Source organism: Diorhabda sublineata, chromosome 9, assembly GCF_026230105.1.
Source record: "Diorhabda sublineata isolate icDioSubl1.1 chromosome 9, icDioSubl1.1, whole genome shotgun sequence".
NCBI lineage: Eukaryota > Metazoa > Arthropoda > Insecta > Coleoptera > Chrysomelidae > Diorhabda > Diorhabda sublineata.
Window position 1 is genome coordinate 14,338,029 of NC_079482.1, and position 27,097 is coordinate 14,365,125.

Below are 27,097 nucleotides of genomic sequence, written 5' to 3' on the forward strand. Positions count from 1 at the left end.
TTATTATATGGGAAAAAATTAGCTATATTTGTAATAAAAATGAGAATTATGCGAAATGTGTACAGAGGACTCCTGTTGATTCAAACCAGCCATAATTTGGAGAATCAAGAGTTCCCTAAATATCTTTTCATATTTCAAAAAATTTATATACTTTTAAGGACTTGGTAATTCGAACAATTGAAAAATTGTATAAATACAATATTAATTTAATATTAATATTAAGTATCAAGTATTAAGTATCACAAACTTTGTACCAAGTGCGGGATGGCTCATAAATGTCAAGAATAGAAATAGAGTTTCAAAGAGAAAGGATATCTTGAGGAAAAAGATAGTGTAAAGAAAAATTAGGATGAATTGAAACCATTAGTGAAGGAAAAGCAATGAAACCTCAATGTTTCAATTTGTTTCCTACTGCTTATCGCTGTAACCCAAAAGTTTGAATAACTACAGAACTTTTCAAATGTTGGTTTTTTAACTGTTAACAACAAAAGTGGCAAATTTTACTCTCTTTAGACAATTGCGCTGCCCATAAAAATATTCTTCTACATTTCCGCTGAATACACTTCCCAAGTGCAACTATTGAATCAAGGCATCATCCGTAATTTTAAGAAATTGTTAGGCTTTTATCAAGATCTATCGATACTCTGCTTACTGAAAATATCATAGTTCCCTATATCTATATATAATGGTTGTGGAATTATTTGACTTTTTCTCATTTTTTCGTCGATTCTATATTGAAATAATGTAACACACTTAGTATTGTATCTTTGGGAAAAACTAAATAGAAAATATTTATCAAAAACAAAAATATTTTTATTAGCAATAATTCAAAGAAACATTTTATTCACATTTAGAGAGATTTAAAGTATTAATATGCAGAAAATAAATGAAATACACTCAATTAAAATACCCGAATCATATTTAAAGACGGACATTTCACAATTTGTTTTCTATGAATCCCCCAGTTTTTTGCAATGCAGGTGCTTTGGATTGGAGATAACTAATTTCCTCTCGAATTTTTTCTTTCAGTTCTGCCACTTGATAATTATTTCTATTTTTGTATAACTTATTTTTTGAAGTGCCATACAAAAAAATCCATCGGCATTAAATCAGGACTGACGTAGATAATTTATTACAAGTTTAACACAATGATATGGAGCACTGTATTCATGAAAAACCTTGTTTTCTCCATAATTTTGCAGCAATCTATTTATTTCAGTTTCTATATATCTGCTCAAATGAAAATACCTTTCAACGCTTCATCATAAAACATAGGATCTAGTTCTAAGTTCCTTATAATCGCACGGCAAACTTTGACGCTACGATGCCCTTGCCTCTTAATTTTTTTGTTATATGATTGTTTGTTCGAGACCATCTGTGGCATTTTTTTCTGTTTTTTGTATTCCAGCAGTTGTGAAAATACCTTCGTCCATTCAAAATACATTTTCAAAAATTTATCTCTCAAATTGTAAGTCCATTGTTGTTTCCCGAAACTCAAGAGAAACTCTAAGAACTCAAAGTGATTAATTTTTAATGCACAATGTATGCTACTTATATCCTAGGTCACGTTTAGCATCTCTTAAGGAATTATCAGGATTTTCCTGGAAATATAACAAAATATCCAATTGTCGGTTTTCCGTCAATGTAATATTTGGTCTGTTGCGTTATTTTTGTTACTTTTCAACACTTCATGTTCGGTCAAGTCTTTAAGAATGCGTGTAAATATTTTTTTCCTGGAATTCGGTTGTTGGGAAAACGTCTTCCATATTCTCTTAGGGCAGGCAAGGGCTGAACTTTTATAATTTCTGATATTGTATTCATAAAGATTTCATCTTCCTTCTTGTGTATATCTATGTAAAATCATTTTAGCTTGTATTTTAAATTTAATCTTTTTCCTTTACTAATTGAACAAAAATTAAAACTAGAACTAATTACATGATTCACACGGCTACCTTAACTGTCATCCAAAATATAATATTTTTTGTTTTTTTATGAGGGCATTTTAAGCTTCATTGATTTCAAGCTCTCTATTAGCAAAATAATAGAAATCCATTAGATACCTATGCCTACCATATGATATTTGAAGACAGTTTTTTTCTGTAGCATGGTTTTCAAATAAGGTGATATTCCTTGAATTATTCTCAATAAAAATATCTATTTAAGAGTACGATATTTTAACAGCTTTCTGGTTTTTATTAAAATTATCTATTTAGTTTTTTCCAAAAATGCAATAATCGTGGTGTTACTTTATTTTCGATATAGAATGAGGGAAAAAATGGGAAAAATTATTCTTATTTAGATGTGCGCTCTTCAAAACTCATACAGTAAAAAAAGACACCCAGTATGATTCTAGTCTCGAAAATCACAAAAATTCAATTCCTTTTTATTTTGCGGAATTTTTCAAATAATATAATGATTTTTCAATAAAAATTCAAATAACCTTCAATATTTCCTAAATCGTGCGGGAATCAAATAGGTTGGTGTTCTGAAATTGTTTTTACTACTAAATCAAAAAAACGCAATAAAATATAGGGTGTTCCATTTAAAATTCCAAAATTGATGTCGATACTGAAGAATTGGGGCACAGTGTATAATCCTAAAGTCTATAATCTAAAAATTCCTTTTTGATAACTCTTACGGGTTTGGTTACCTTATGTTTGATATCCTATAAATCAACTTCTATCAATTCCATTTATTTTGTGTATGTACAATGTTACTCTTAAAAGAGCAATCAAAAAATATGTATCCCCAATAGAGCTGCCTCTGGTGTATTTTTCCAAAGTTTTTAGAGGAAATAGGCTAACTGGACTATTGAATCTAAAGTTCATTGCATTGTTAGGATCCATATCTTGGCATAGATGGAGTGTTTTATAAGGTTTTATCCTCTTAAATGATTTGCTACATATAAACATGCAAAGATAAACTACGATAAAATAACGAACATGGTGTTATATATATTTACCATAAACTTTCCTCTCAAAGCTACTTTTCATTGCAATTAAAAGATCTGAAATAATGGAGTTATCTCATGGCATGAATTTAAATGATTAACCAGTATCACCATATTCGTCAACTCTTAGATAATTGTTCAGTTATTACAAGGAATATATTTGTCTACACCTCCATTTGATGGAAATACTGCAATTTTTTTGGTATTTTGACAATAAGTTTTATCCAAAAAAATCTAATGTAATACTTTCATGTGTAACTATTGAATTGATGATATGTCACGTTAAAACCGACTCAAAGTTTTAACCTAAAAAAATGTGGCGTCCAAAGTGATCAATACTTTAAAATTATTCGATGTATATCCAGTAATTCTACTAATAAATGAATAATAAATATAATACAATAAATTCGGAAAATCTCACTCCTGAGCATCCTTCAATCCTATTAGCTCACTGAAAGACTATTTAAGGCATTTTCAATCTAGACAGATTCCTTGTACCCACGAACTCAAGTCAGTGGCGTCTCCGCAATCTACTATTATTTCTTCGGAATGATCAGCGGTCATGATAATTTGTGCTGCTGTCCTACCACTTAAATAGGCTCCGTGTACAGTGGAATAAAAGCTGCTGTGTGTATGTTCGCCCGCAAACAGAAGAACGGGCTAAAAAATAAAAAATACTATTGTTGATATCATACTTCTATATACATTTTAAATAATTTTTTGAGATAGTAGACCGGTAGTAGAAATTCGTCACTTTTCGCTTTTATACATCTTTTACTAAAAAAAGGCAGTAAGGATAAGCTTTAGCTGGACTAACTAGCTTGTACTGAAGTATCTGGTTTTCCTTGTGTACGAGTATGTATATTATGCCTTCCCCTGTAACTTACCACTTTGCCTATATGATTATGTATTTTTCAAATATTCTGGAGTGTTTTTATATGTTTTAAATTAATTCTCACTAGAGAAAGGGAAAAAAGTGGACAGGTGTATTCAAAAAAAACAAAATTTAAAATATGGGTTGGCGACAAAGTGATGTCGATTTGCTAGTATAAAATAAAACACTTATTTATAACAAAGAATAGTTTTTAATCAATTGCATATTTTTCATTTTACTCAATGATTTTATTTAATCTTTCTTTCAGTCTCATGATTCCGCGCTCATCAAATTTCTGGACCCTGTCAGCAAAAAACTGATGCAGGTGTGATTGAAGGTCATCGTTATTTGTGAAAGTATGATCATTTAAAGAATTCTGTAAACTTCGTAATAAATGGTAATCAGATGGTGCTAGATCAGGGCTGTATGGGGGATCACTTCCCAGCTAAGCTCCAATAAATTCCCACCTGTTACCAAATATGTGTGAGGCCTTGCATTATCATGGTGAAACACTGAACCTTTCCGATTTGACAATTCTGGTCGTTTTTCTTTCAATGCTTCATCCAGTTTCATTAATTGTTGACAGTAAACATCAGAATTGATCGTTTGGTCCCTAGGAAGCAGCTTTGTAATCCCACCAAACTGACATCATGAGCTTTTGTGTTGTTTTTCATCCTTCGATGTGGTTTGTGCTGGTTCATCGTATATGCTCCATGATCGTTTTCGAACCATGTTACTGCACAGGACCCATGTTTCACCACCAGTGAAGGAAGGGTAGAATTCATTTTATTAAACGCAAACTCTCGAATAGCTGTTGTATAACGATCTTCTTCAATTATAACTTCTATTTTGCTCAGCATCAACTTCAGTAGGCCAGTCAGAACGTTGCTCATCTTCGAAGGTAAATTCTCCAGAATGGAGTTTTTTATATTAATTCTGAAACGTGCGCTATGTTGAGTAATAATTACAATAAACTTCACATATTTCTTTGTGAGCCGCAGCAGCTTTCTTTCCTTTACGGAAATAAAAAAGTAAAATATGCCGGAAATGTTCGTTTCTGTACTCCATTCAAAATTAACTCACAACTAATAGCTTTAATAAATATCACGCACTACTTGCTTCTGAAGTTACGTCAATGTGACCAGTATCAAGTGAAAAACGGCAAAGTACAGCACTAACATAAGTTATTCAAAAAAATAAAGCAACGCTCTCTATCAGTAAAAAGCGAAAGTACTTAGTTGCCAACCTCATAGTAAGTCACAAACCTTAAATTATGGAATAAATATTTGAATTCCAACATGCTATAATATGTTTAAGAATCACCACTTCCAATGTATTGTATTTATAATTAACAGGGCAATGGACATTTCAAACACAAAGGCGTGCAGGTTATCAAACATAAGGTGACCCATCTACTTTTCTCCAAACCTGTAACAGTTATCAAAAAATTCTAATTTCACGAATTTTTTGTATTTAAAGGAATTTTTAGATTATTGACTTTTGAATTATAAGGGTGTCCAAATTCTTCAGTATCGACCTCAAATTTCAAATTTCAAACATTTTATTGCGTTTTTTGATTTAGTGGTAAAAACAAACGTAATTTTTATAACTATGTGATTTCCGCACGGTTTAGGAAATATTTAAGGTTATTTCAATTTTTATTCAAAAATCATTAATTTGGAAAATTCCGCAAAATAAAAATGAGGCTAACTGGTATCATTTGCTAAATGAATTTAAACACAAAACTTGAGTTTATTGAATGTTTGTGATTTTCGAGACTAAAATCATACCGGATGTCTTTTTTTACTGTATGAGTTTCGAAGAGTGTAAATATATTTGAAATGGCACATTCTGTATATTATACCTTTATAAAAAGAAGAATGATTTCGATAAATCAAAGAAGATTCAATTTAAAATAAAACAAAAATGGTTTTACATAGACATACAGAAGAAGGAAGATGAAATATATAAATGCTATATCACAAATAGTACAAGTTTAGCCCTTGCCCTAAGAGAATATGGAAGACGTTTTTCCAACAACATAATTCCAGGAAAAAAAATATTTACACGCATTCTAAAAGACTTTGATGACAAAAATAACGCAACAGACCAAATATTATATTGACGAAAAACCGACAATTGGATATTTTGTTATATTTCCGGGAAAATCCTGATAATTCCTTAAGAGATGCTAAACGTGACCTAGGGTAGGGGTAGCATACATTGTGCATTAAAAATTAATCAGTTTAAGCTCTTTGAGTTTTTCCCGGTGCAGTTTCTATTGGATGCAGATTATCAAAAAAGGCTGGAGTTGTGTGAAGCAATAATGAATTTACAATATGAGGGACAAATTTTTGAAATTATATTCCGAACGAACGAAGGTATTTTCACAACGGCTGGAATGCAAAAAAAACTGAAAAAATTGCCACAGCTGGTCTCGAATAAACAATGATATTATAAGAAAAATTAAGAGGCAAGGGCATCGTAGCGTCAAAGTTTGGCGTGCCATTATAAGGAACCTAGTACTAGGTCCTATTTTTTACGATGAGACGCTGAAAGGTATTTTAATTTGATCAGAAATGAAATAGAAGCTGAAATAAACAGATTGCCGCAAAATTATGGTTTTTAAGGAAGTCAGTGCTCCATATCATTGTGTTCAACCTGTAACAAATTATCTACGTTATATAACTATCTGTAGAAATGAGACATTTGCATGGCCTCCTATTAGTCCTGATTTAAAGCCGATAGATTTTATGGTGGAGCACTAAAAAATAGGGTATACAAAATAGAAATAATTATAGAGTGGCAGAATTAATTAGTTCAATCAAACTGGTGCAGTACGAGAGACAATCCGAAGCCGTGCAAGGATACTACCAGCATTGCAAAAAATGGGGGATACATAGAAAACAAAAAGTAAAATGCCGTTCTTTAAATATGATTTGGGTATTTTAATTAAATCTATTAATTTTTTCCATTTTCCTACTTTAAATCTCTCGAGATGTCAATAAAATGTTTCTTTGAATTATTCCGAATAAAAATATTGTATTAAGGATACGATATTTTCATAGCTTTTTGGTTTGATAAAAATTTGGTTTTTTTCAAAAATGCAATAATCTGTGTCAACATTATTTTCAATATAGAATGGGCGAAAAAATGAGAAAAACTCAAATAATTCTACAACCATTATATACAGGTATAGAAGATGTATGTATGAAATTATTTTTATTTCTATACGCGTTCTATTAAAGGTATAATATAGAAGATGTGCCATTTAAAAAAATGAGTTTTCATATTCACAAAATTCGAAACTCGTACAGTGAAAAAGGCACCCAGTATGATTCTAGTCTCGAAAATCACAAAAATTCAATAAACTCAAGTTTTCTGTTTAAATTCCTCAAATATTTCCTAAACATTCGGAAATCAAATAGGTATGTCTTCCGAAAGTTACATTTGATTTCACTACCAATTCAAACAACGCAATAAAATATACAGTGTTCTATTTAAAATTCCAAAGTTGTCATAGATACTAAAGAATTGGGACACCCTGTATAATCCAAAAGTTACTAATATAAAAATTCCTCTGATTACAAAGAACTTTGTTAATTAAAGTTTTTTGATAACTCTTACAAGTTTGGGGAAAAGTATATGGGCCACCTGATGCTTGGGATCAGCTTTATTGTACACTTCTGATCGAAGATAGATCTGAATATATTCAGCGAAAATACAGACAGACATACAAATTGAAGGAGGAGAGATACATATAGATTCAGCAGAAATAGGAGAATCGCGGGACCAGGTGGGATTAATGCTGAACTAATAAAAAATGTTAAGCCTTTCAATCATTACTTTTTAATATTTTTACAAAATAGACAAATGGTGAAAATATAGCCGAACACTGGAAAACAGCTTACATCACATCTATACATAAAAGGACAAGTACAATAAGCAGGGTATATATAAGAATAATAAGGGATATGATAGAACAGGAATACACTAATACCAAAGAACAAGAATAGAGCTAGTAGGTCCTGTACAGACGTTTTCCCTTTAAAGCAGTTGATAGAGTATAAAACAGAAATAAACAGACCAGTACACCTCATGTTTATAGATTTACAAAAGGCCTACGTTAACATACCAATATCAAAATTATGGGAAGCTCTTGAGAATATCAACATTAATCATACCCTCACAGAGGATATTAAGAGCTTATATAAAGATATTAAATCTGTAGTAAAAATCAGAAATAAAGTATCGGAATTCCTCACAGTAAACAAAGGCCTGAGACAAGGGTGCTGCAACTCACCAACACTTTTCAAAATATATGTTTCAAAAGTTCCTATTACTGTCAGAGAAAGAAGCAACCAATATTCCTAGGGTCTGATGGAAATGCATACAACACATCACAAAGATACCAACCTCAGAGGTAAGCAACTCTTAGAATATATTTTAACTAATAATCTTTACATACACAATGTAGGGAACACAAGAACATTTGTAACAAGAGTAAGGGAAGAAGTTTTAGACATAATATTAAGTAAATCGAACCTAAAAGAACAGATAAAAAACTGGAAGGTATCGAACGAGCCCTCTCTCTCTGATCATAGAATAATCATGTTTAGACTAGAGATCGATTCCACTGAGCCAGAACTCAGCACGAATCCAAGAAAAACCGATTGAGAAACATACAATACCAATCTACATTATAATTTGATGCACATCCAAATCAGAAAGGCTAGACATGAACTGAATCTGGAGGAAGATTTCAAAGAAGTAAATGAGGCCATACTTGATGCATACGAATCGAGTTGTACCATACAAAAAAGGTAGCGATGTTCCCTGGTGAAATGATCATCTATCCAAGTTAAGAATCTAAACATGGAACCTCTTTAATAGAGCAACGTGTTCCGGGGACTGCCAGAGCTACACCAGAAAACTCACTACCTACAATAAAAAAAAACGACAAAGCTTCAGATAATTCTGCGAGGATATTGACTCTACGCCTTCAAAACTTCACAAAGTCTTAGCGAAGGGCGAAGTCAATACAAGCCGTTGAAAACAAAATGGTTAAAAAAACTATAAGAAAAACTGCAGCAATTGCAAAACAAGTACGAATAAAATGGGCTTTAAACACCTTTCAACCGCTTAAGTCTCCAGGAGTGGACGGAATTTTTTCAGCCCTCTTTCAAAGAAGACAGGACCTTTGTACTTATTATAAATAAGGGGCAAATCCTTACAGCCCGCTCCATAGAGGAATAAATGTGAAGATTCCCACTAAGGAGGTTTTCCCATTGGAACTAATTTTTGCGAGAGTGGGAAAATTCAGTATAAAATAGGTAGGTAAGTCAAGTTATTAGGTTTTAGTTCACGTTCCCTCTCTGAAGACGATAAGTTGGTTATCTAAATATGTGTCTCTCAGTGTGTTCAGTATGAATATTACCAACGATACCAATAATTCCACTTAACTTAATCTCGGACTAAGAAATGCAAAGGAATGGGGATCGAAATCGACAATGACAACTAGTTGTACACCCTTCAGTTTGCAGATGAACAGGTAATATGCGCAAATGACAGAGATGACTTAGAATACATGGCTCGCAAACTAAAGGAAGAGTATGGAAAATTGGGACTGCAGATATACAATTAGAAAATAACGACATTATAGCGAGATGTGAGAACTATAAATATCTAGGAATTATTTTTGACAAAGATGGAATAGATGATACACAATGCAGAATAAACAGAGCAAGAACAATAACTAAATGGAATACTGAGAAGTACTGACATTGAAAACTGAGGAACTACAAATGCAATGATTAGAAATACGTTGGTATATAGATCGGAAACGTGGAAAATAAAAGAAACAAATGGAAGCAAGAACAAATGAACCTGAAACAAACAATTATAGAATATATTTAAGAAAAGCAGTTGATTTGGCATGGGCACGTGAGGAGATCATTGATGCATAAATGATGATGAATAAAAAAATCAATGAGTGTGTACGAGAATTGAACGATGAGAATAAAAGCTACAAGAAAAAGTAGCAATTAGGCATTGGACAAAGTCGCAGGACGTTTTGAACTCGAATTAATAATTTTTTTTTAGTTTAACAATTTTTACCCAGTAGTTTTAAATTTAATTATTTATAAGTGAGAATTTACTTTGAATAATTTGTACCATTGTACCTATGAAGAGATACTGAACAAATTATGTTTAGTAAAATATCAATATTTTAATTTAAGCAACTATGTGGCAGACCCACCTCTTTTTCTTGTTCATCAAATATAGGTTGTGCTAGATATTCTATATCTATTTGTGATGCGCCTACTGCTATTGCTGTATATGAACCTCTGGTATACTGTTGTTTGTGCCAACCAGTACTGAAACAAATATTGAAGATGAACTAGCACCATTGTATCAAGTAACTTTTCATATTTATTCCTATTTCACTATTTTGTTACCTCACAGTTAGAACAACAAAGTTTGTAATTTGAAATACTTACCATATACAACCTTTTGGTTTAGGTATAAATGGATCATTGAGAAATTTTCTCAATATTTTCGTGCATGTTTCTATAATAACGTCATTTGACAATGTTTCCATATATTCAGCCTCTTTACCAGATATCCATCCTAATATTACTGTTTCGCTTATTTTTGTAAACGAATAAATTTTTTTAAACCAGTTTTTACTAATATCGGAGGTTTTATCCGATTCAGTATTCCAAAGTAAAAGCACTTCTGTGATATTAGGATGTAGAAATGGCCTTTCGTATTCCAATAAAATTTTATTTACAGTTCCAAATAGTAACCTGAAAATAACAATTCAAAAAAATAACAGAAGAATAGTTAGTTATAGAGATATTTTTATATTTTAGTTATATATGTTCAAGACATACAACGACTGGGACTGAAATCCGTTGTAGAAAATCATCACATTAAATTTTGATATTTTAAAACATAATTACGATTAATTTAGACGTAAAGGTATTCATGTATATAGCATTATAAAATGCAATTTTGCATTTGGCCGCCTTCTTTCTTCTCTATTTTCATATTTTTAGAGGATTTACTAGATCTGGGTACAAAAAAATAACAAATCTGTTACTATAATTTATTTACCAGCAGTTGAACAACAGAAACATTTTAATAATCTTTTTCTTTGGAATCAATATTAAATATGTCTGTATTTTCATATTTCACATGTAAAATCACAGTATTGTTTATCAATTATAAGTAATACTTGAAAATTTGTATACTCTGTATATGTTTTATGAAATGTTTTCTCCTTAAATTACTTAAATTAAAGGAAATTAAAAAACCTCAAGAAATACTTATTATTTTTCATCTAATATTCCCTATAACGAAATGCCATAATTTCGAAGTTATAGCTACATTTATAGTATCTCCACCAAAGTTAAAATAATACATTTACTACAATAACAAGTTTGACGTTTCAATAAATTATTATTGTTGAAGTTTATTGAAAGTCACAATGGATCATTCCTCTGAAAAACAACGAATTGATATTTTGATGAAATTAGGATATGGTGATAGGCGTAGAAGTCAACAAGAAACGTGTAATATTTTTAATAATTTATATCCTAACCAAAATATCATAACAAGATGTACTGTCAGCAAATAACTGAAAAAACTTTAACGAAACAGGTTCAGTAAAAGATTTATCCAAATCAAGGCAAAGAAAAACTGCATCAACTGAAAACAAATCTTTAGATGTTTGTGTCCTGTCCTAACATCCGTTATGAAAATTTTAGGTGATCATAAATTCCATCCATACAAAGTAACGTTTGTTCAAGAGTTGACAAATGGCGATTTTGATAGTCGTGAAGAGTTTGCAGACCTAATGATGGAAAAATGTTACAATCAAAACAATCCAAATTTTTTAAGTAATGTTATGTATTGCGATAAGCAAAATTTATGTATTAATGGAAACGTAAATTGACATAATTGTAGATACTTTATTGAGGACAACTTAAATTTTTCGGCGTATTTAGATTTATTGGAAAATAGTATTATACCTGAGTTGGCTCGGATATTTCCAAATCCAAGTATTTTCTATTACATATAAAATAACTTCATTATTAGAAACTTTCAGACAATAACAATATCCGAAACTACAATATTCGGCTACAACAAGATGGTGCTCCACTTCACTGTGCTTGTGTGGTGAGGCAATACCTAAGTGATGTGTTTCCCAGAAGATGGATTAGAAGGCAAGGTTTTATCGAATAACCCGATACAAATCCTTAGACTATTTCTTAGACTTTTATTTAGACTTAAAAAACATCGTTTATAAAACAAAGCCTGCCAACATTCACGAATTAAAAGATAGGATTACCACAGAGATAAGAAGAATTGTCAGTCAGGGAGGTTGCAAAATATATTGCAAAGTTTTAAAAATTGCATGATTTGTATTTAAGTAAATGGACAACATTATGAGCATCTGCTGTAATCGCCTTAACTGTATGTTTTCCCAAATTCGTGATTTTTCTACTTCACAAATGAGGATCTACTTCTAACATGACACAAACATTTAAAGATTTGTCTTCAGTTGTTGTAGGTTTTCTGCGCCATGATTTGTATAAATATTTTACCGTCCCAGTTTCGTTAAATTTTTCACTAACTTACTGACACTAGACCTTGTTACGAGATTTCTATTAGCACATAAATTATTAAAGATTATTCAAATTAAACGAGTTTATTCAATCGTAGTCATCTAAATGTAAATATTTATTGTAACTTTGGTGGAGATACTGTAAATGTAGCTCTAACTTCGAAATGGTAGAATTTAGGTATAGAGAATATAACATAAAAAATAATCAGTATTTCTTAAGGATTTCTAAAAACACAAAATATATAGGGTGATCTATTTGAAAAACAAAGTTTATTATTTTTCCAGAAAAAGTAAAGATCTGACAACAGTGTAGATACTACTATTATACCGGCCGTATTACAAGACCCTTGCGCACAAAAATTTATGAAAATTATACAAGCCGTTTCCAAGATAATTGAGGCGTTCCATACATAAAACTCACTCTATATGACTCTAATTTGTAAACTTTAATCATAAAACTTCCTTTTTTATATAACTAGACTTCAAAACTAAAAAAACAATTACGCTCTAGCTGAGATTAAAAGAAAATTGGCGTATATCTTTTTTTAATATATATTTTAAAAGAGAAGGGAAAGGGTAATATACCCTTTTGATCTTAATTACTTTTTTTAGTAAGCTTTCATATCTTACATTGGAAATGTTTTTCCGGTATCATCAACAAATTTCAAGAAAATTATTTTTACTTCTCCGTCTTAGTCTACTTCACGATTTTAGAACTGCAAATTTTCACTATAGCGCTGATCCCTTCATTGATTTTACTTGGATAAATATTTTCCTTCTCAATTAAGTTGTATCATAGCGAGGCGAGTTTTGATATATGGATATTATTTGAAACAATTTTGAGAAAATTAAGTAAAACTGTTCACATTCATATTATTAAAAACTTTTTTCTATATACCTTAATAAAACACTTAACAACTCTCGTGTTTTGCTACTTTTTTTAAGAAAACCTGGAAGATCTCCCTAACATTGTGATCTGATCATTATCACGATCAATGAATAATTTTGCTCTATCCTGAATTACTATAAGTGTCTGTAAACTATGTTAAGAAAGGTAATACATTATAAAAAAATTACTATGTACCTATTTTATCAGTGGCCTTATTTATTAGTTTAGAATAATGAGAATGATGTTGTAAAAAAGAAGATTTTTTCGTAATCTTAACGAGTTGAGAAATAAATATATTATGTTATGTATAAAATAAAATAATATAAAAATTAACAAACTAAAGGGTCTTACTTAGTAGAAGTTCCTTCAATTATTATAACTACAATTATTATCGTCTACACTAACAATAATATATAAAATTCGACACTTTCCTCTGCTTTTACACTAACCACTTGGAAAACTAACTCAAAAGGCTTCGTCTTCTCTGAAGGTTCGTATTGACGAGGAGCTGGATTGGCTCAATGTTCACATGTTTCAAGAGCCGCTGTTCGTGACTCTTTGCGAGTTTAGTAGATACTTGCCTTACTGTGTCTATTTCCAGGTTCTGATGAAGATCGCAATTTCGAAAGTAACAGAGCGCATCAACGGTACTCCTTAGCATTTAATTTTGAAATCTTTGGATTATTTAGGTGTTCCTTTCGCTGGCACATCCCCATACTTAAATCCCGTAGATCCATACCGGTTTCAGGATTTGTTCATATAAAAGTAGTTTATTATAAATTGACAGAGTGGATTGTCTTCCCAGCAACCTATACATTTTCTTGTATCTTATGTTCTTCTCTTTTTTCTATTATGTGAGTTTTCCAACGTGGCTTCGCATCTAGTGTTAGCCATAGATATTTTGCTGTATTAGCATATGGTACCTGTTCATTGTCAAATTTACATGTACCGATTTTTCTTGTTTAAACTTATCCTCCAATTTTTGGTCTAATAATTAATTTTATTAATTGATGTCCGTAGGTAGATTGCTGCTTCTTCGTGGGAATCTCCTACAGTCAAAATAGCTGAGTCGTCCGCTAACGTGGTTTTCTAATTGAGGGATGTCACTAGTTGCAATTCTAATTATGATTTCATCAATGATTTTATTTTATTTTAATTTTGGATATGGCGAGTTTGCAAACGGATTTTTTTACCTAAACTAATTTAATCAAACAAGGGACCATAAATGACAATTTTTTATTGAAATATAAGCAAATTACATACATTATACCTAAACTCTCTGAAGTTTTTCATTTTCTTTGAAATATAAACAATATTGAAAAAAATTATAACAAGAACATAAGCTATCCATTTTCATTGTTTCTTCCTTGACAAAAGTCTTCGGGATCCTCAGAAGCAAGAGCTACTTAATCAGCAACCTTCAGATTCAAAATTTTTTGTAAAAAGATAGTTTCTCCCCGTCGACAATTTTACGCCAAAATGTTTGGATGAAAGCTTTTGAACATCATATAACTTTTCAAACTTAACGAGTACTGCTAAGTGTATATAAAAACATTGTCTGTAGTTAACTTGCACTTTGAAGAGCCTACTACTGTAAAACTGTACGTATAAAGTTGGCGACTGTAGTATGCCGATTGCTTAGGTATTTTAGGATTAGCTAGGTTCTTTTAACGGTCGAAAGATAAAGTAACAAGTTTATTTGAGTTTTGAGAAAAAAGCATTGGACCTCATTTTATCTTTCTGTCATAAGTCCGTCCAACTTCTCAATTTTGATTTTTTGCATCTAAAAAATAATTTCTTTCCTTTCATGTGAGCTTCAACAGAATCATTGTATATTCTGAAAATTTTCTTAATATTTAATTCCCTCGGTAAATATTTTTGATTTGGCAATAATGATTCCTAACACCTCTTCTGTATAAATTCTTTTATGCTACATCTGCAAGCCTCATACTTAGGTGAACGTCTGTCTTCTCCTCTCTTTTCCCGAGGCAACTGGCCTGTTGAGATATAGTTCTGAGCAATTGTCAGTATATTTTTTGAAACATCCAAAATTTCCATTAAGTATTTTGTAGCGACACCCTTTCTACTATTTTTTTCTTTTACACTTCTGCTGCTTGTAGGTTATTTCACTGACATTAACTTAGGTAAGAAAGCGTCTTGTGAAAATTTTGTTTCATAGGAATAAAACGAATATCTCTCATAGTTAATTTTTGGTACCACTATGTCTTCCACATACTGGAAATCTAAGAAGACTTTTAGCAGAATACATGAAAATAAAAAATATGTATATAAACTTTACTACGTTCTGCCCCAAAAAACTAGAACATACCTTGCCTTTTTATCTCTTTCTCTTTTGCATTTTCTATAGTCACTTGGGTTTTTTGTGTTTTTTTTTGGTTCTGCAAGTACCACATTAATATCCATTTTTGCACTTTAGTTAAACAATGGAATCTTTTTGCGATAAAATATTTAAATTGTGGATAAATTACTAAAGCAATGTGAATAACAAAGAATCGCACAATACGGTTATAATCACGTGATGCCGAATTAAGCATTTTCCTTGTGTAATTGGAGAGTTTTGATTTTACTAAAGATGTGTGTTTGCTCAGTCAAATTATGGTGGTCCAGCTGCGGCTCGAAGATATTCACAATTATACCCAAATCGAAGGCAACCCAATTACAAACTGTACCGAAATCTATACAACCGCTTAGGTGAAACGGGGTCTTTACGCTCTAAAACTGAGCAGGGTGCAACAAAAAAAATCACTGCCGATGAAGAAGATGAAATTTTAATTTGTGTTACGGAGAATCCAGATATCAGTACTTGCCGATTAAGTCTGCAAACAGGTATAAGCCAATCATCTATTTTTAGAATACTGAAGAGGGAAAAATTGCATCCATATCATTACACTCCTGTTCAGAATTTATTACCTCAAGACTTACCTAAGCGTCTACAATTTGCCCATTTCTTGCAAGATAAACAAAATGTTGACCCAGATTTTCTGGATACAATTCTTTTTACTGATGAGGCAACATTTACCAGACAAGGAATATTTAATTATAAAAATAATAATTTGTAGGATTCTGAAAATCCACATGCTATGAGGAAAACACATTTTCAGCACGAGTTTAAGGTTAACATTTGGTGTGGTGTAATATGTGGGTATTTAATAGCTCCTTTTGAGCTGCCAACCAATTTAAATGGACCTCTTTATTTAGATTTTCTTCAAGAACATTTACACGAATTACTAGAGGATATACCTCTCGCTTTAAGACAAAATATGTGGTTTTTGCACGACGGAGCACCACCACATTATTCTTTACAAGTTCGTCAATACTTAAACGAACAGTTTCCGCATCGATGGATTGGTCGTGGAAGTGAGTTTGCTTGGCCACCAAAAGCCCCTGATTTAAATCCTTTGGATTTTTTAATTTGGTCGCAAATGAAGGCATTAGTTTACAAAGAAAAAAATTACTTCTCTTCCAAAACTGCGACGGAAAATAGAAGAAGCCGCGAATGTAATTAAAAATAATAGACAAGGATTATTTGATATTAAGAGATCTTTACGAAAGCGGATCATAAAGTGTATTGAAGTAAATGGTGGGCATTTTGAGCATTTGCTTTAAAATTTTTTATTTTTGTTTACAAATTTGTTATTGTTACATATTTAAAGAATATTTTTAGAAGCAAATAACTCGATAGCCGATTGAGTTACACGAATCAAAGAAGAGTAACTTTTTTTGTAGAATTCAACGCTTTTCAATATTTTTTTATTATTTTAGTGGTAAGTTTAGCCCAAAAAAAGTTTACTTTGATTTAATTAACACAAACAAGTGTGACTAGCGCCCTCTATTAGCAATGTTAAATTGGAGTGCAAATTATGATTCCTCATGCCAAAAAACGCAAAATTGCCAATTTTCAAACAGAAATTGTGAAAACATAAAAAATTAATGAGAAAATAAAAATTTAAATTTAAACTTTGAACACCCCGTATCTCGGAAACTAGCATTTGAGCATGTTGAGCAGAATCATCATATTTTGAGGTCTAAAATCTACACTTCCGAGATTGGACATTCATAATGAATTACCCTGTATATTTATTTTCAATATATTACCCTTAAAAGGTGGTAGCTAAAATTACAATACAGTCGAGGTATTTTCGAACGAAACCAAAACAGAATTTCCATAAATTAATAATTTTTTCTAACGAAAGTACTATTATCAAAAATGGTGTTTCTTTTTTTTTAAGAAACGTTAAATCAGTTTCCACACAAAGGATTACTAATTGGCTAAATAATTAATTTCATGAAAGATGGGCATAACAAGTGTGTCATATTGACCTGTTATATCCCCAGATTTTACAATAATTTTTTGTATGGGAGAGAAGATTATGAATAACACCTTCTGAATGATAGAAAAAATATTTAAAAAAACAAAATAAATCGCGCAGTTTTATCAATTTCTATGGAAGGCAGCTTTAGGACAATTCTCAAATCGTATTGAAAAATGAACAAAAATAGGAGGGGGATAAGTGGAGCCTTATATCTGAGACTTTCAACTTACTTTTATTAAATTATCACATCCCTAAACGTTACGTATAGATAGTGGAAGTCGAGTAGAGTTATGAGATACTGACGCAGAGCTTATGTTTGAAATTAAATTCTACTTAACAATTTTAGCCACTTTTCGCACTCTCGTTCACTTGAATTATCCCGACTGGGAATATTCTAATAGTGCCAGTGATGGATTAGGCCTTGGCACGCAAGGCCCGGCCATTGGCGACATGATTTGAAGGGCGGCAACATTTTTGAAATAACAAAATTTTAGAGACGAAAAAAAGTGAATACAGTTTTCTTTGAAAATTAATTTTTGTAAAGAATTTTCTATGAAATATATAATGGATCAATTTGTTTATGTATTTTTTAGTCTATGAATGAGCTAGTCTTTATCTAATGATGTTCTTTACTTTTGGTTTCATTACTGAAATTATTATTATTATTTTAGCATTAAATAAGAATACTGTAGATATGCATGTGTCAAATATCATTTTGGTATCTATTCAAATGTCATAAAATCTATTATTAAAATAAATAATTTTTCATTTTCACATTGTGGAGTATACCACGAGCATCAATAGACAGTTCGCCATTATTTTAATGCCTAAAAAAATCTACTTTGGTGCTTATTGATCCCAAGTAACTCAAATGTTTTAACTGCTATTTGGTCTATGATGTGTTGTGGTGGATCCACGTTTCGTCTACGATGCAAAAATTGTCTATATTGATGTTAAAAAACGTCAAACATACCTGGAAAGTTATTACACGATTGAGTTTGAGATTGATTTGTTACAGCCGCACGAACGTGAGCTCACTGTTTAATACATGAAATTTGAGATTGCATTTCGTTAAGCCCAGAACCAAGTGAACTCTCCAAAAATTTTGATAAAATTGTATCTTCAAGTAGTGTTTAAGCTTATATATTATATAACATATAAACCTATTACAATTTTGTCATAGATGTTTTCATAAAATAAAAAATTATTGGCTCTAGGGGCGCCAAAATGCTAAAACCGGCCCTGAATAGTGCGGTGATTTTCGTTTCGTTTTAGTCAAATTTTTCTTAGTTTCAAATTATAGTATGTATTATATATATTTAGTAATAGTTATATACTATTTTCACTTTAATTTATTTGATTTTTGTAGAGAATAATTATGATAATTTTCTTCAGAAGGTCTCTTTATGGCAAACGGCTTCCTTGGCATGTGCAACGATCTAAAAATGTTTGTAATTGTACTTAGAATTTCAAGTAACATTTAGAGATCTATTGAATTTGAAGCAACTAAAGTATCTACATCAGTTTGATCACAAGTTTTCATAATTTTTTTCTTATAATGAATGCTTTCCATTAGAGAAATCTCTTGACCGAGCGCCCAGCAGTACTTTTGTTCATTGCAGTATTTGGATACCTTTCATTGAACAAAGTAATGACCATGTTTATCTATCTTAAATCAAAACACTGAATCACAAACTTTTTTCTTTGTTAACATTGTTTTTAGAAACCGTCAAATCCAATAAAGTAGTGTTGGACAGTTCATTTCAACAAATTAATTTTGTTATGGATACAATTTTCTTTTTCCATAGCAGTCTTTGTTATAAATATTAGTCTATAATTTGTGAAAGGGATATGAAAAAATTTAGTAGATCAATGATTTTGAAGTTTGGTGTAGAGACATAATATTGATCTCAATAATTTTTTGTCATATTTGTCACTTAAAAAAGTCTTTACAGTAGAGAAAAATAGGTTTCCCGAAAATTTTCGATTGCTAAATTTTAGAAACTAATGTTATAAATTATTATTCAAACAAGCAGGGCTGAATTCTAATTAAGGAATATTTTATCTGTTATAAATGATATCATCATGCCGTTTAATCTCTTGGCTTTGGTTTTCCAGTCTTCTCTTCTGATATTTTCTTCAATTTGGTTTCTCCAGGTATTTCTTGATCTGTCTCTGCATCTTGGTATATAGGTATTCATTGTGTTATCCTTCTAACTTTTTCTGTAGGTTTCCTTCTCATTATGTGTAATGCTCAATTTAACCTCTGTGCTTTTACATTCCTTATTATATTTTCTCCTCCCAGTTCTTCTTCTATTTCTTTATTTTTCTCCAATCTTCTCTCTCTATCTCCTGTAATATGTGGTCCCGTATAGTTCTCAGTATTTTTCTCTCGATTATCTTCAGGTCTTCCTTTTTATTTATAGCAGTTCTTTCCATGGAGTACACAATCACTGGTCTTATTATTCTTTTATATCTTTTTTACAAATGATATAGTATATAATATATAGTATAAATACTTTATATTTGATTATTGGTGGTACATTTACATACATTTAAGGTCATAATGAAAACTTAAACATTCACAAATGATTATGAGATTGAAATAAAGCAAAGGTGGACGATTTGTTGTGTTTTCTTCCCTCCATTCAAGTGAGTGTACACATGTGACAAAAGTTCAAATTTATGAGATTTTTTCATTTAAAAGTTATACTTGAATTAAAAAGAACATGGGTAAAGTTCTTATAACTTAAACAAAATTTTTGTTTTGAATGATTTCAAGACATTTCTAATCTTCTTTGTTACTTATATTCAACAAACCAACGAGATATAACATTAGCCATACAAGCTACAACGGCCGAAAGGGTATGCTATAAGCTAGTGCTGAAGTGTAAGTCCTATAAGAGCTGGTGAGTGATGGCTGAAAGATCCAGCTCGTTTAGGTGCCCAGTCACTCGAACAACATAACAATAAGCAATGGGGCTAGAACCCATTGTTGGTGTAGCTAAAAATGTTACGGGATCAACGAAGATGGATAGTCAAGGGAAGGTATACATAGATGAACCTTCTATCTCTATTACCAAACAACCAATTAGATAGGCGGGAAATCCGACTAGTGACCGGACTTTTAACCGGACATGGTTATATAAGACACCATCTCCACACCTTGGGCATCACCAACGATCCGGAAAGCCGCTGCGCTGGTGCTTGGAAGATGAAACAGCAGACCACGTCATCTATGAGTGCCCAGCGCTCACACAATACCAGTTCAAACACTTGGGCAAGCCTCACAGCTTGATAATGACATCAAAAGGTTTCAGCCAAAGTGCCTGATCGACTTCTTAAAGGACATCAGCCTTTGGTACGTCAAGTGGAGCACGACGGACCTAGCAGAAGGCTTATGTGTTTGATGGCCACAACGCTACTATGAACTAAGAATATTAGAATCTCAAGAACTGAACATTAATATGTTTGGATTATTTTAATGCAGTCATATAAAAAGGTTAAAATATGATTAATACAGTACAAATTCTTTTAATGTGAAAAAGTAGTTCTTACCTATCTATTGCTTCTAATTTAAAATCAGGTAAAGGTGGATGAAACATATTAACTGCAGTATGTTTGAGTACTCCTAGTGGTAATGTACAAATTAAATGTTCTCCCAAGAATTTCTTGCCATTATCACAGATTACCTCTACTCGAGGCTTGTTATCTAATGTCTTTTCACAGCTAGATTCTCGACTACAATTATTTGAATTTGGTAAAGACTCAATAACAGTTCGATCAGAATCATCTGAATCACTGTCTTCAGGTTGTGAGGTAGAATTACAATTCTAAAAAATACAGAGATTAATAAACGACTAGCATTGTTTTATTCAGATCAATCTTTAAGTGGAGGTAACAAATTGATATTAGGCATTTTCTTGTATTACAGTAAAATATATAGCAGTTCTATCTATAATAAATGGCTATTAAGAGCAATGAGTAAAATTTTATTGAGTAAATTACTAATATAATACTAGTAAAAAACATATAAATTAGATTTGCTTGCTAGACAAAATTCAAAGTTCCATAGCTACGAACAATGACAGATATTAAATGTTGTGGGACTTACCAATATATTGGTATAGTGTAAATAATATAAAGAATGAGTTAAAATCTAGAAGAAATCATTTAGTTAAACTAGTAGAAAATTATTTTTAATGTTAAAATTCATCTAAAAATGGAGGTAAAACAAAAAAGGAATAAAAAATTATTGATAAAAGATGGCACAAAAAAACATCTATTTAAACAGTAAATACAGACCAAATAAATGTACATAAAGGAGTTTGAAAGAATATCTAAGAACAAACTGAGCTTATTTTTATAGTATTTCTCTCTCTGGCATAAGGACTTGCTTTGGATATAATTTTTGATTTACATAGATCTGGAATCATCTGAACCATTAAATTCAGTCATTGGTTGCCAGGGTTCGACAAATTCTAATTAAAAAAAAAAAAAATAAATAAATTATTGTTACGTAAAATTCATTTTATTTTTTAAAAATTTTTTATTTATCAAAATTCAATTTATTATTTCTAAGTTTATTAGAAAAGGCTAAATGTTTTTTGTTCCTTGAAGACCAACATGTCACTCAATGTAAGGCCTAACATTCATAATGAATCGATACCCTGTTTTTCAGCTGCTCTGGGAGTTACAGCTATATGTCTTTACAAAGTTATTGTAAATGTATTAAATTAAAGGAGCCACAAATTCATCTACAGATACTCGTAAATCATCAAAGGAGCGCCAGAAAACCGGCCTAAACTACTAATAAGTATATCTTTTAGACGATTTGGGAATAAAACAGTGAATAAAGACATTTTTAATAACTTTAACTTTAATAACCTTTGTTCTGCCAAGTGATGTACATTGGAACACTATCACTGCTTACTTGGAATTATATGTTTCTCCATGGAATTTGCTACTCAAAATATGTGAAGAAATCAAAATAGAAATGAATACCATATCTGCAATAAAGTTGCAAATGTAGGAATTAAATGAGCTGTTGAAGACTACCTGCATATTTTAAAATTTGTGGTAATTGCTTTGGATAATTTGCAAAGGAAGAATGTTACTCTCTCTAATGCAGTAGAACAATAGAAGAAGTTAGAAATAGCATTTGAAGATCTACAGTAACAGAAAAAAATAGGCATTTGTTGGCATCCATATGAGCAAACTGTAACACCATATCATTTCATCACTCACATGTGGGACCCATCTAAAAAGTCATATAATTTAACAGAGCATGAGAAAAATCTTGCTGGAAACGATTGACGAAATGTATGAACAAAGTGGGCTGCCACACTTAATCATACAATTTAATGCTCGGTTGGAGCCATTTCAAAAAATAATGTTTACTCAGAATTATCTGGCATTGACTGGTGGAAAGTATAAAAACATATACCTGGAATTAGAAAGCATCTACATACTATAAAACAGTTTGTAAGTACAATCACATCTACAGCTTTTTAACACGTTTGGTCTTGTGCAGGCAAAATTTAGGAACCAACTAGGAATAGAAAAGGCGTCCAAATATAATATTTTTATATAAATTCTTCAAAGAAAATTAACAATAATTGGTTTTTTTTGTTGATTTTTTAACTACTTGGACTGTTCTGTCTAATTCTTAGGTTTAATAGGTAGATATTATAAAATATAAACTATATTATAATTGTGTGAATTAAAAGCTGAAGAATTAGCAAATTTATTTTAAATATAATTTTTATGTAAAAAATCAGTTGATTTAAATCGTGATTTTAATCAATTAAAATAAATCCAACCTAACCCTGTAGATGGTCATCCAAATCCAAATTTATTTGTTTTGAACAGTAGCAAAAAGTATTGGTGTGATATTATCAATTTTGAATAAAAGAATTTATTTTGTGCAGAAATATTGCACAGCAAAAAAATTAAACCAGTGAAAGAAACCTAAAGCTTTTGTTATTTTAAATATTAGTAAGTGAAAAAATTTTGTGTTAATTTTGACTGTATTAAACTAAGGCAAATACACCAGTTATTGACAGTGTTCCAATAATTGACACCTAAAGGTGAAACTTCACCAAATAAGCTAACTCCACGTTTCAGTGTCATTTTCAATTCAAAAAATTAATAAATATGATATTTGGCAAAATTGTACCAGCTATGAAATAAATCAACTAATAAATGCCTGTCATTTCAAAATGAGAAAAGTTTCTTACCAGTTGGATGTGAAAATTTCAGAGATTAGTTAAGGTAATTGAATAAAATTTTATTTTTTAATCCATAATGTATTTATGTTTGATTAAAAGTTCAGATAAATATATTATTTCGGTTTTACGGAAATGAAAATTAGAATTTTGGTAAAATACAAATTTCGTGATATTCAAAAACGTAATTATATATAATGAAAGTAATTAAAAAGACCTTAGCTTTTTGTATATACTTATAGAAACCCACTACATTGCGCTTTTGATACATGATTTTTCAAAATAGCTTTACACAATAAGTCTTCATTTTTTTCAAGTATATCTAGCATAAATAAGTGTAACTACTTAACTTACTTTCTTAATATTCCATTTGACAGTTTTCACTGGATGGTTTAAGAGAAGATTCTCATTTGGTATGGCATTTTTCAAGGGTTCTAGAATAGAGCTATACCCATTAGGTAACACAATATTACCTCCTTGTAATTCCTCATAGCTTCCCAATTCCAATAAATCAATTTCATTCATATCATCACAGCCTGAAATACATGTCTCTCTTTTCAACAGACATTCAAATATGCTTTCTCGTAAACGCCGTTCTCCCTCATCTTTAATCTTATCTAAATATAAGCTAATTTCTAACCTTAAATGATCACCCACACTGTCAATACCCTCAGGGGGCGAATACTGAGAGATAAAATACTCTTCACAACGTTTTAAAAAGCACAAATAGGCTTCATAAATTTCTCTTAAGATAGCGAATGGAACTTGCTTTCCTTGTTCGGTAGCAGCTACTATTTTATGTGGTTTTGGATATGCCATTATATCAACCAAACCATGTTGCATGGCTAATTCATACACTGGATTTCCTGAAAAAAATATATGTTTATCATCTTCAATTTCCAAATAATAATGCGAACTTAACCTATATATGTTTTTAAAATATATTATAGGTGCACAAACCTAAGACCCCATGAATCCAATTAGCCCCGAGTTCAACTTTTTCCGCTCCAATAGGTATTTGAACAATACGTCCACCTATTCTTTTTCGAGCTTCTAATATTTTAAAGTCAGTGAAGTTATTTTTGGCTAAATGATAAGCTGCTGAAAGACCTGCCATGCCCGCACCGATTATAATTACTTTACAAGTACAAACATTATTATCCGATTCTTGGGCCCCATTTTTTTCCATCTTATTCGTATTTTTTCAAACGCTTTCATTAGAGGGGCCCATCAGCTGTTGAATGTCAATATATGAATGCTCTAAGTGTGTCAATGTCAATTATCAGAAGGAGGATTTGGCAGCGTTGAATGAAGTGTGATGAGAGGAACTGCCACCAGAGCACGCCCTAGGCTAGAAGACTTACTTAACGGATTATCGAAAGCTATGATATGGGATTAAGTTAAAGATTTTTCGGAAACTATAACCCAGTTTTAGGAAGATCACTTATCAGCTGGTTGCGTAAACTAGCCCCTAGCCCAGAATAAGATAAAATTAGATTTAACCTTGTGTTATCTGCGTAAGCTCTCAAAAAATAGATGATTTATTTCATGATCATAAATCAACAACTAGGGTAGGGAAACTAGCACATTTATTACGTCAATACAGTTTAGAGATTTGACTTTAGGCAACATCACAGAACATACCCTTAGTATGTTCTGTGGGTAACATTAGGGGCTATGGTGTCCTGCCAAACTCAGAACAGCATTGACATAATATGGTGAATGTCCATACATGTAATACATATATGTGGATGTTTATCATGGTCTCACATATCGATCGTTTTGATTGATACATCTTCATTGAATTCTTCGGAAAAACAACTGGACGAAATATTTGAAGTTTGAATTCTAAATATGATGCTAAATGTAGAAGAAAACTGTTGTTTTTATGTACGTTTAGTACTGTTAACAAAGCAAGAGATGATGCTGACACGGGAACTCGACATGGCTAAAGAATGTGGTTAATCTGTGGCCTGTGTTAGGGTCTTACATAAAGGTTTTGAAACCAAGCCCAACTCCTTGCGGGTTGGTTCTCTTATCTGTATTTCAAGAGATGGACGTGGGTAGGGTATGTAAAACCGTGGCCAGTGTCAACAATTACAACCAGAATCATAGATAGCGTTTATATTGCTAGGGAGAACTACCTAGATTCCTAGATTTACTAATTTAAGGCTTTAAACGGAAAATAAAAAATTAAGTTCATTTCAGGATATTTGTGTGTGAAATATGTATAAAATATTTGGTATTAAATACTACTGTTTTTTTATAATTGATTTACTCTGAATATAAAATAGTTTTCCTACCGCCGTGAAGATGGCAGAACGAGTTCTATTAAATAAATATTCCGTTCAAGAGAAGCAATCCAATATTTTCTTAGACTTTAACCTTGTTTATACAGGGTATCCCTAAATTCGCCAAAGCTCTAGTGGAAATTCCTTGGGTCAAATTACGCCTATCGGGATAGAGAACTAAGTCCGCAAACGCATACTTGTCAAGGTACAGGGTGTTAAAGTTTTGAAAATAAAACGATTTTTTGTCGATTGATTTCAAATGGTGTGATCGATTTTCATTGGAATTTTTTAACGATTATCAGGTTGATTAACTACTTGTTCTAACATGAATTTATGATTTTCTTCAGAGGCGTATAGCAGTGGCCAAGGACACTTTTTCCACTCCTGAATTCGCCGCCACTGGATACAATGTAATTTTTTCCAATTTTTGAATTTTACCATCATTTCTTAATTGAAATGCAATTACATTTGACTGCGCTAGCATTAGCCGTTTTTGAGAATAACATACATTTTGTGGTCGCTCTTGTGATTATTTAGGAAAGTACAAAGCAGTTTCATCCGAACCAAGTTACATTGATAGGCTGATTGGTGTCCTACAAAATGATATTTGTTCGTTAAATTATACGTTTTCTTAGAAAAAGTGTTCTACTACGCTGAAACGGATTTCCAAAAATTCTTAATGCCATTCAGATTTACTTTACAAGTAAATGTAACATTTAATTAACACATCTTAAACACAAAATAGGTGAAATACAGTAAATCACAAGATCTTCCTCATTTTCTACCGTACTTAACAATAATAATGATAGAAACCCACTACTATCTTATATTGAGATAAATTGAATTACTGATTAAAGTTGAATGAGTTAATTATGCTGTCATCTCAAAATCGAAGGTGAC

At 31.3% G+C, this 27,097-nt stretch overlaps 1 protein-coding gene across 1 annotated transcript; it reads right to left on the reverse strand.

Moving 5' to 3' along the window:
- Positions 1-467: 467 nt before the first annotated feature.
- Positions 468-25,183, reverse strand: LOC130448873 (peroxisomal N(1)-acetyl-spermine/spermidine oxidase). Its single transcript, XM_056786441.1, has 6 exons — positions 24,867-25,183; positions 24,261-24,772; positions 21,238-21,512; positions 10,325-10,633; positions 10,084-10,201; positions 468-3,610 (listed from the first exon to the last, which is right to left on the reverse strand). Exons 1-6 carry the CDS (start codon positions 25,093-25,095, stop codon positions 3,425-3,427), a joined length of 1,629 nt encoding a protein of 542 aa, XP_056642419.1. The 5' UTR covers positions 25,096-25,183; the 3' UTR covers positions 468-3,424.
- Between the last annotated feature and the right edge of the window lie 1,914 nt (positions 25,184-27,097).

Coding starts and splice junctions, on each gene's coding strand:
- LOC130448873 (XM_056786441.1), bottom strand. CDS start 25,095: ATGGAAAAAAATGGGGCCCAAGAATCGGATAATAATGTTTGTACTTGT. Junction 24,773..24,866: donor TTGGATTCATGGGGTCTTAG/GTTTGTGCACCT, acceptor TATTTTTTTCAG/GAAATCCAGTGTATGAATTA. Junction 10,634..21,237: donor AAATTAGAAGCAATAGATAG/GTAAGAACTACT, acceptor TGTTATTTTCAG/GTTACTATTTGGAACTGTAA.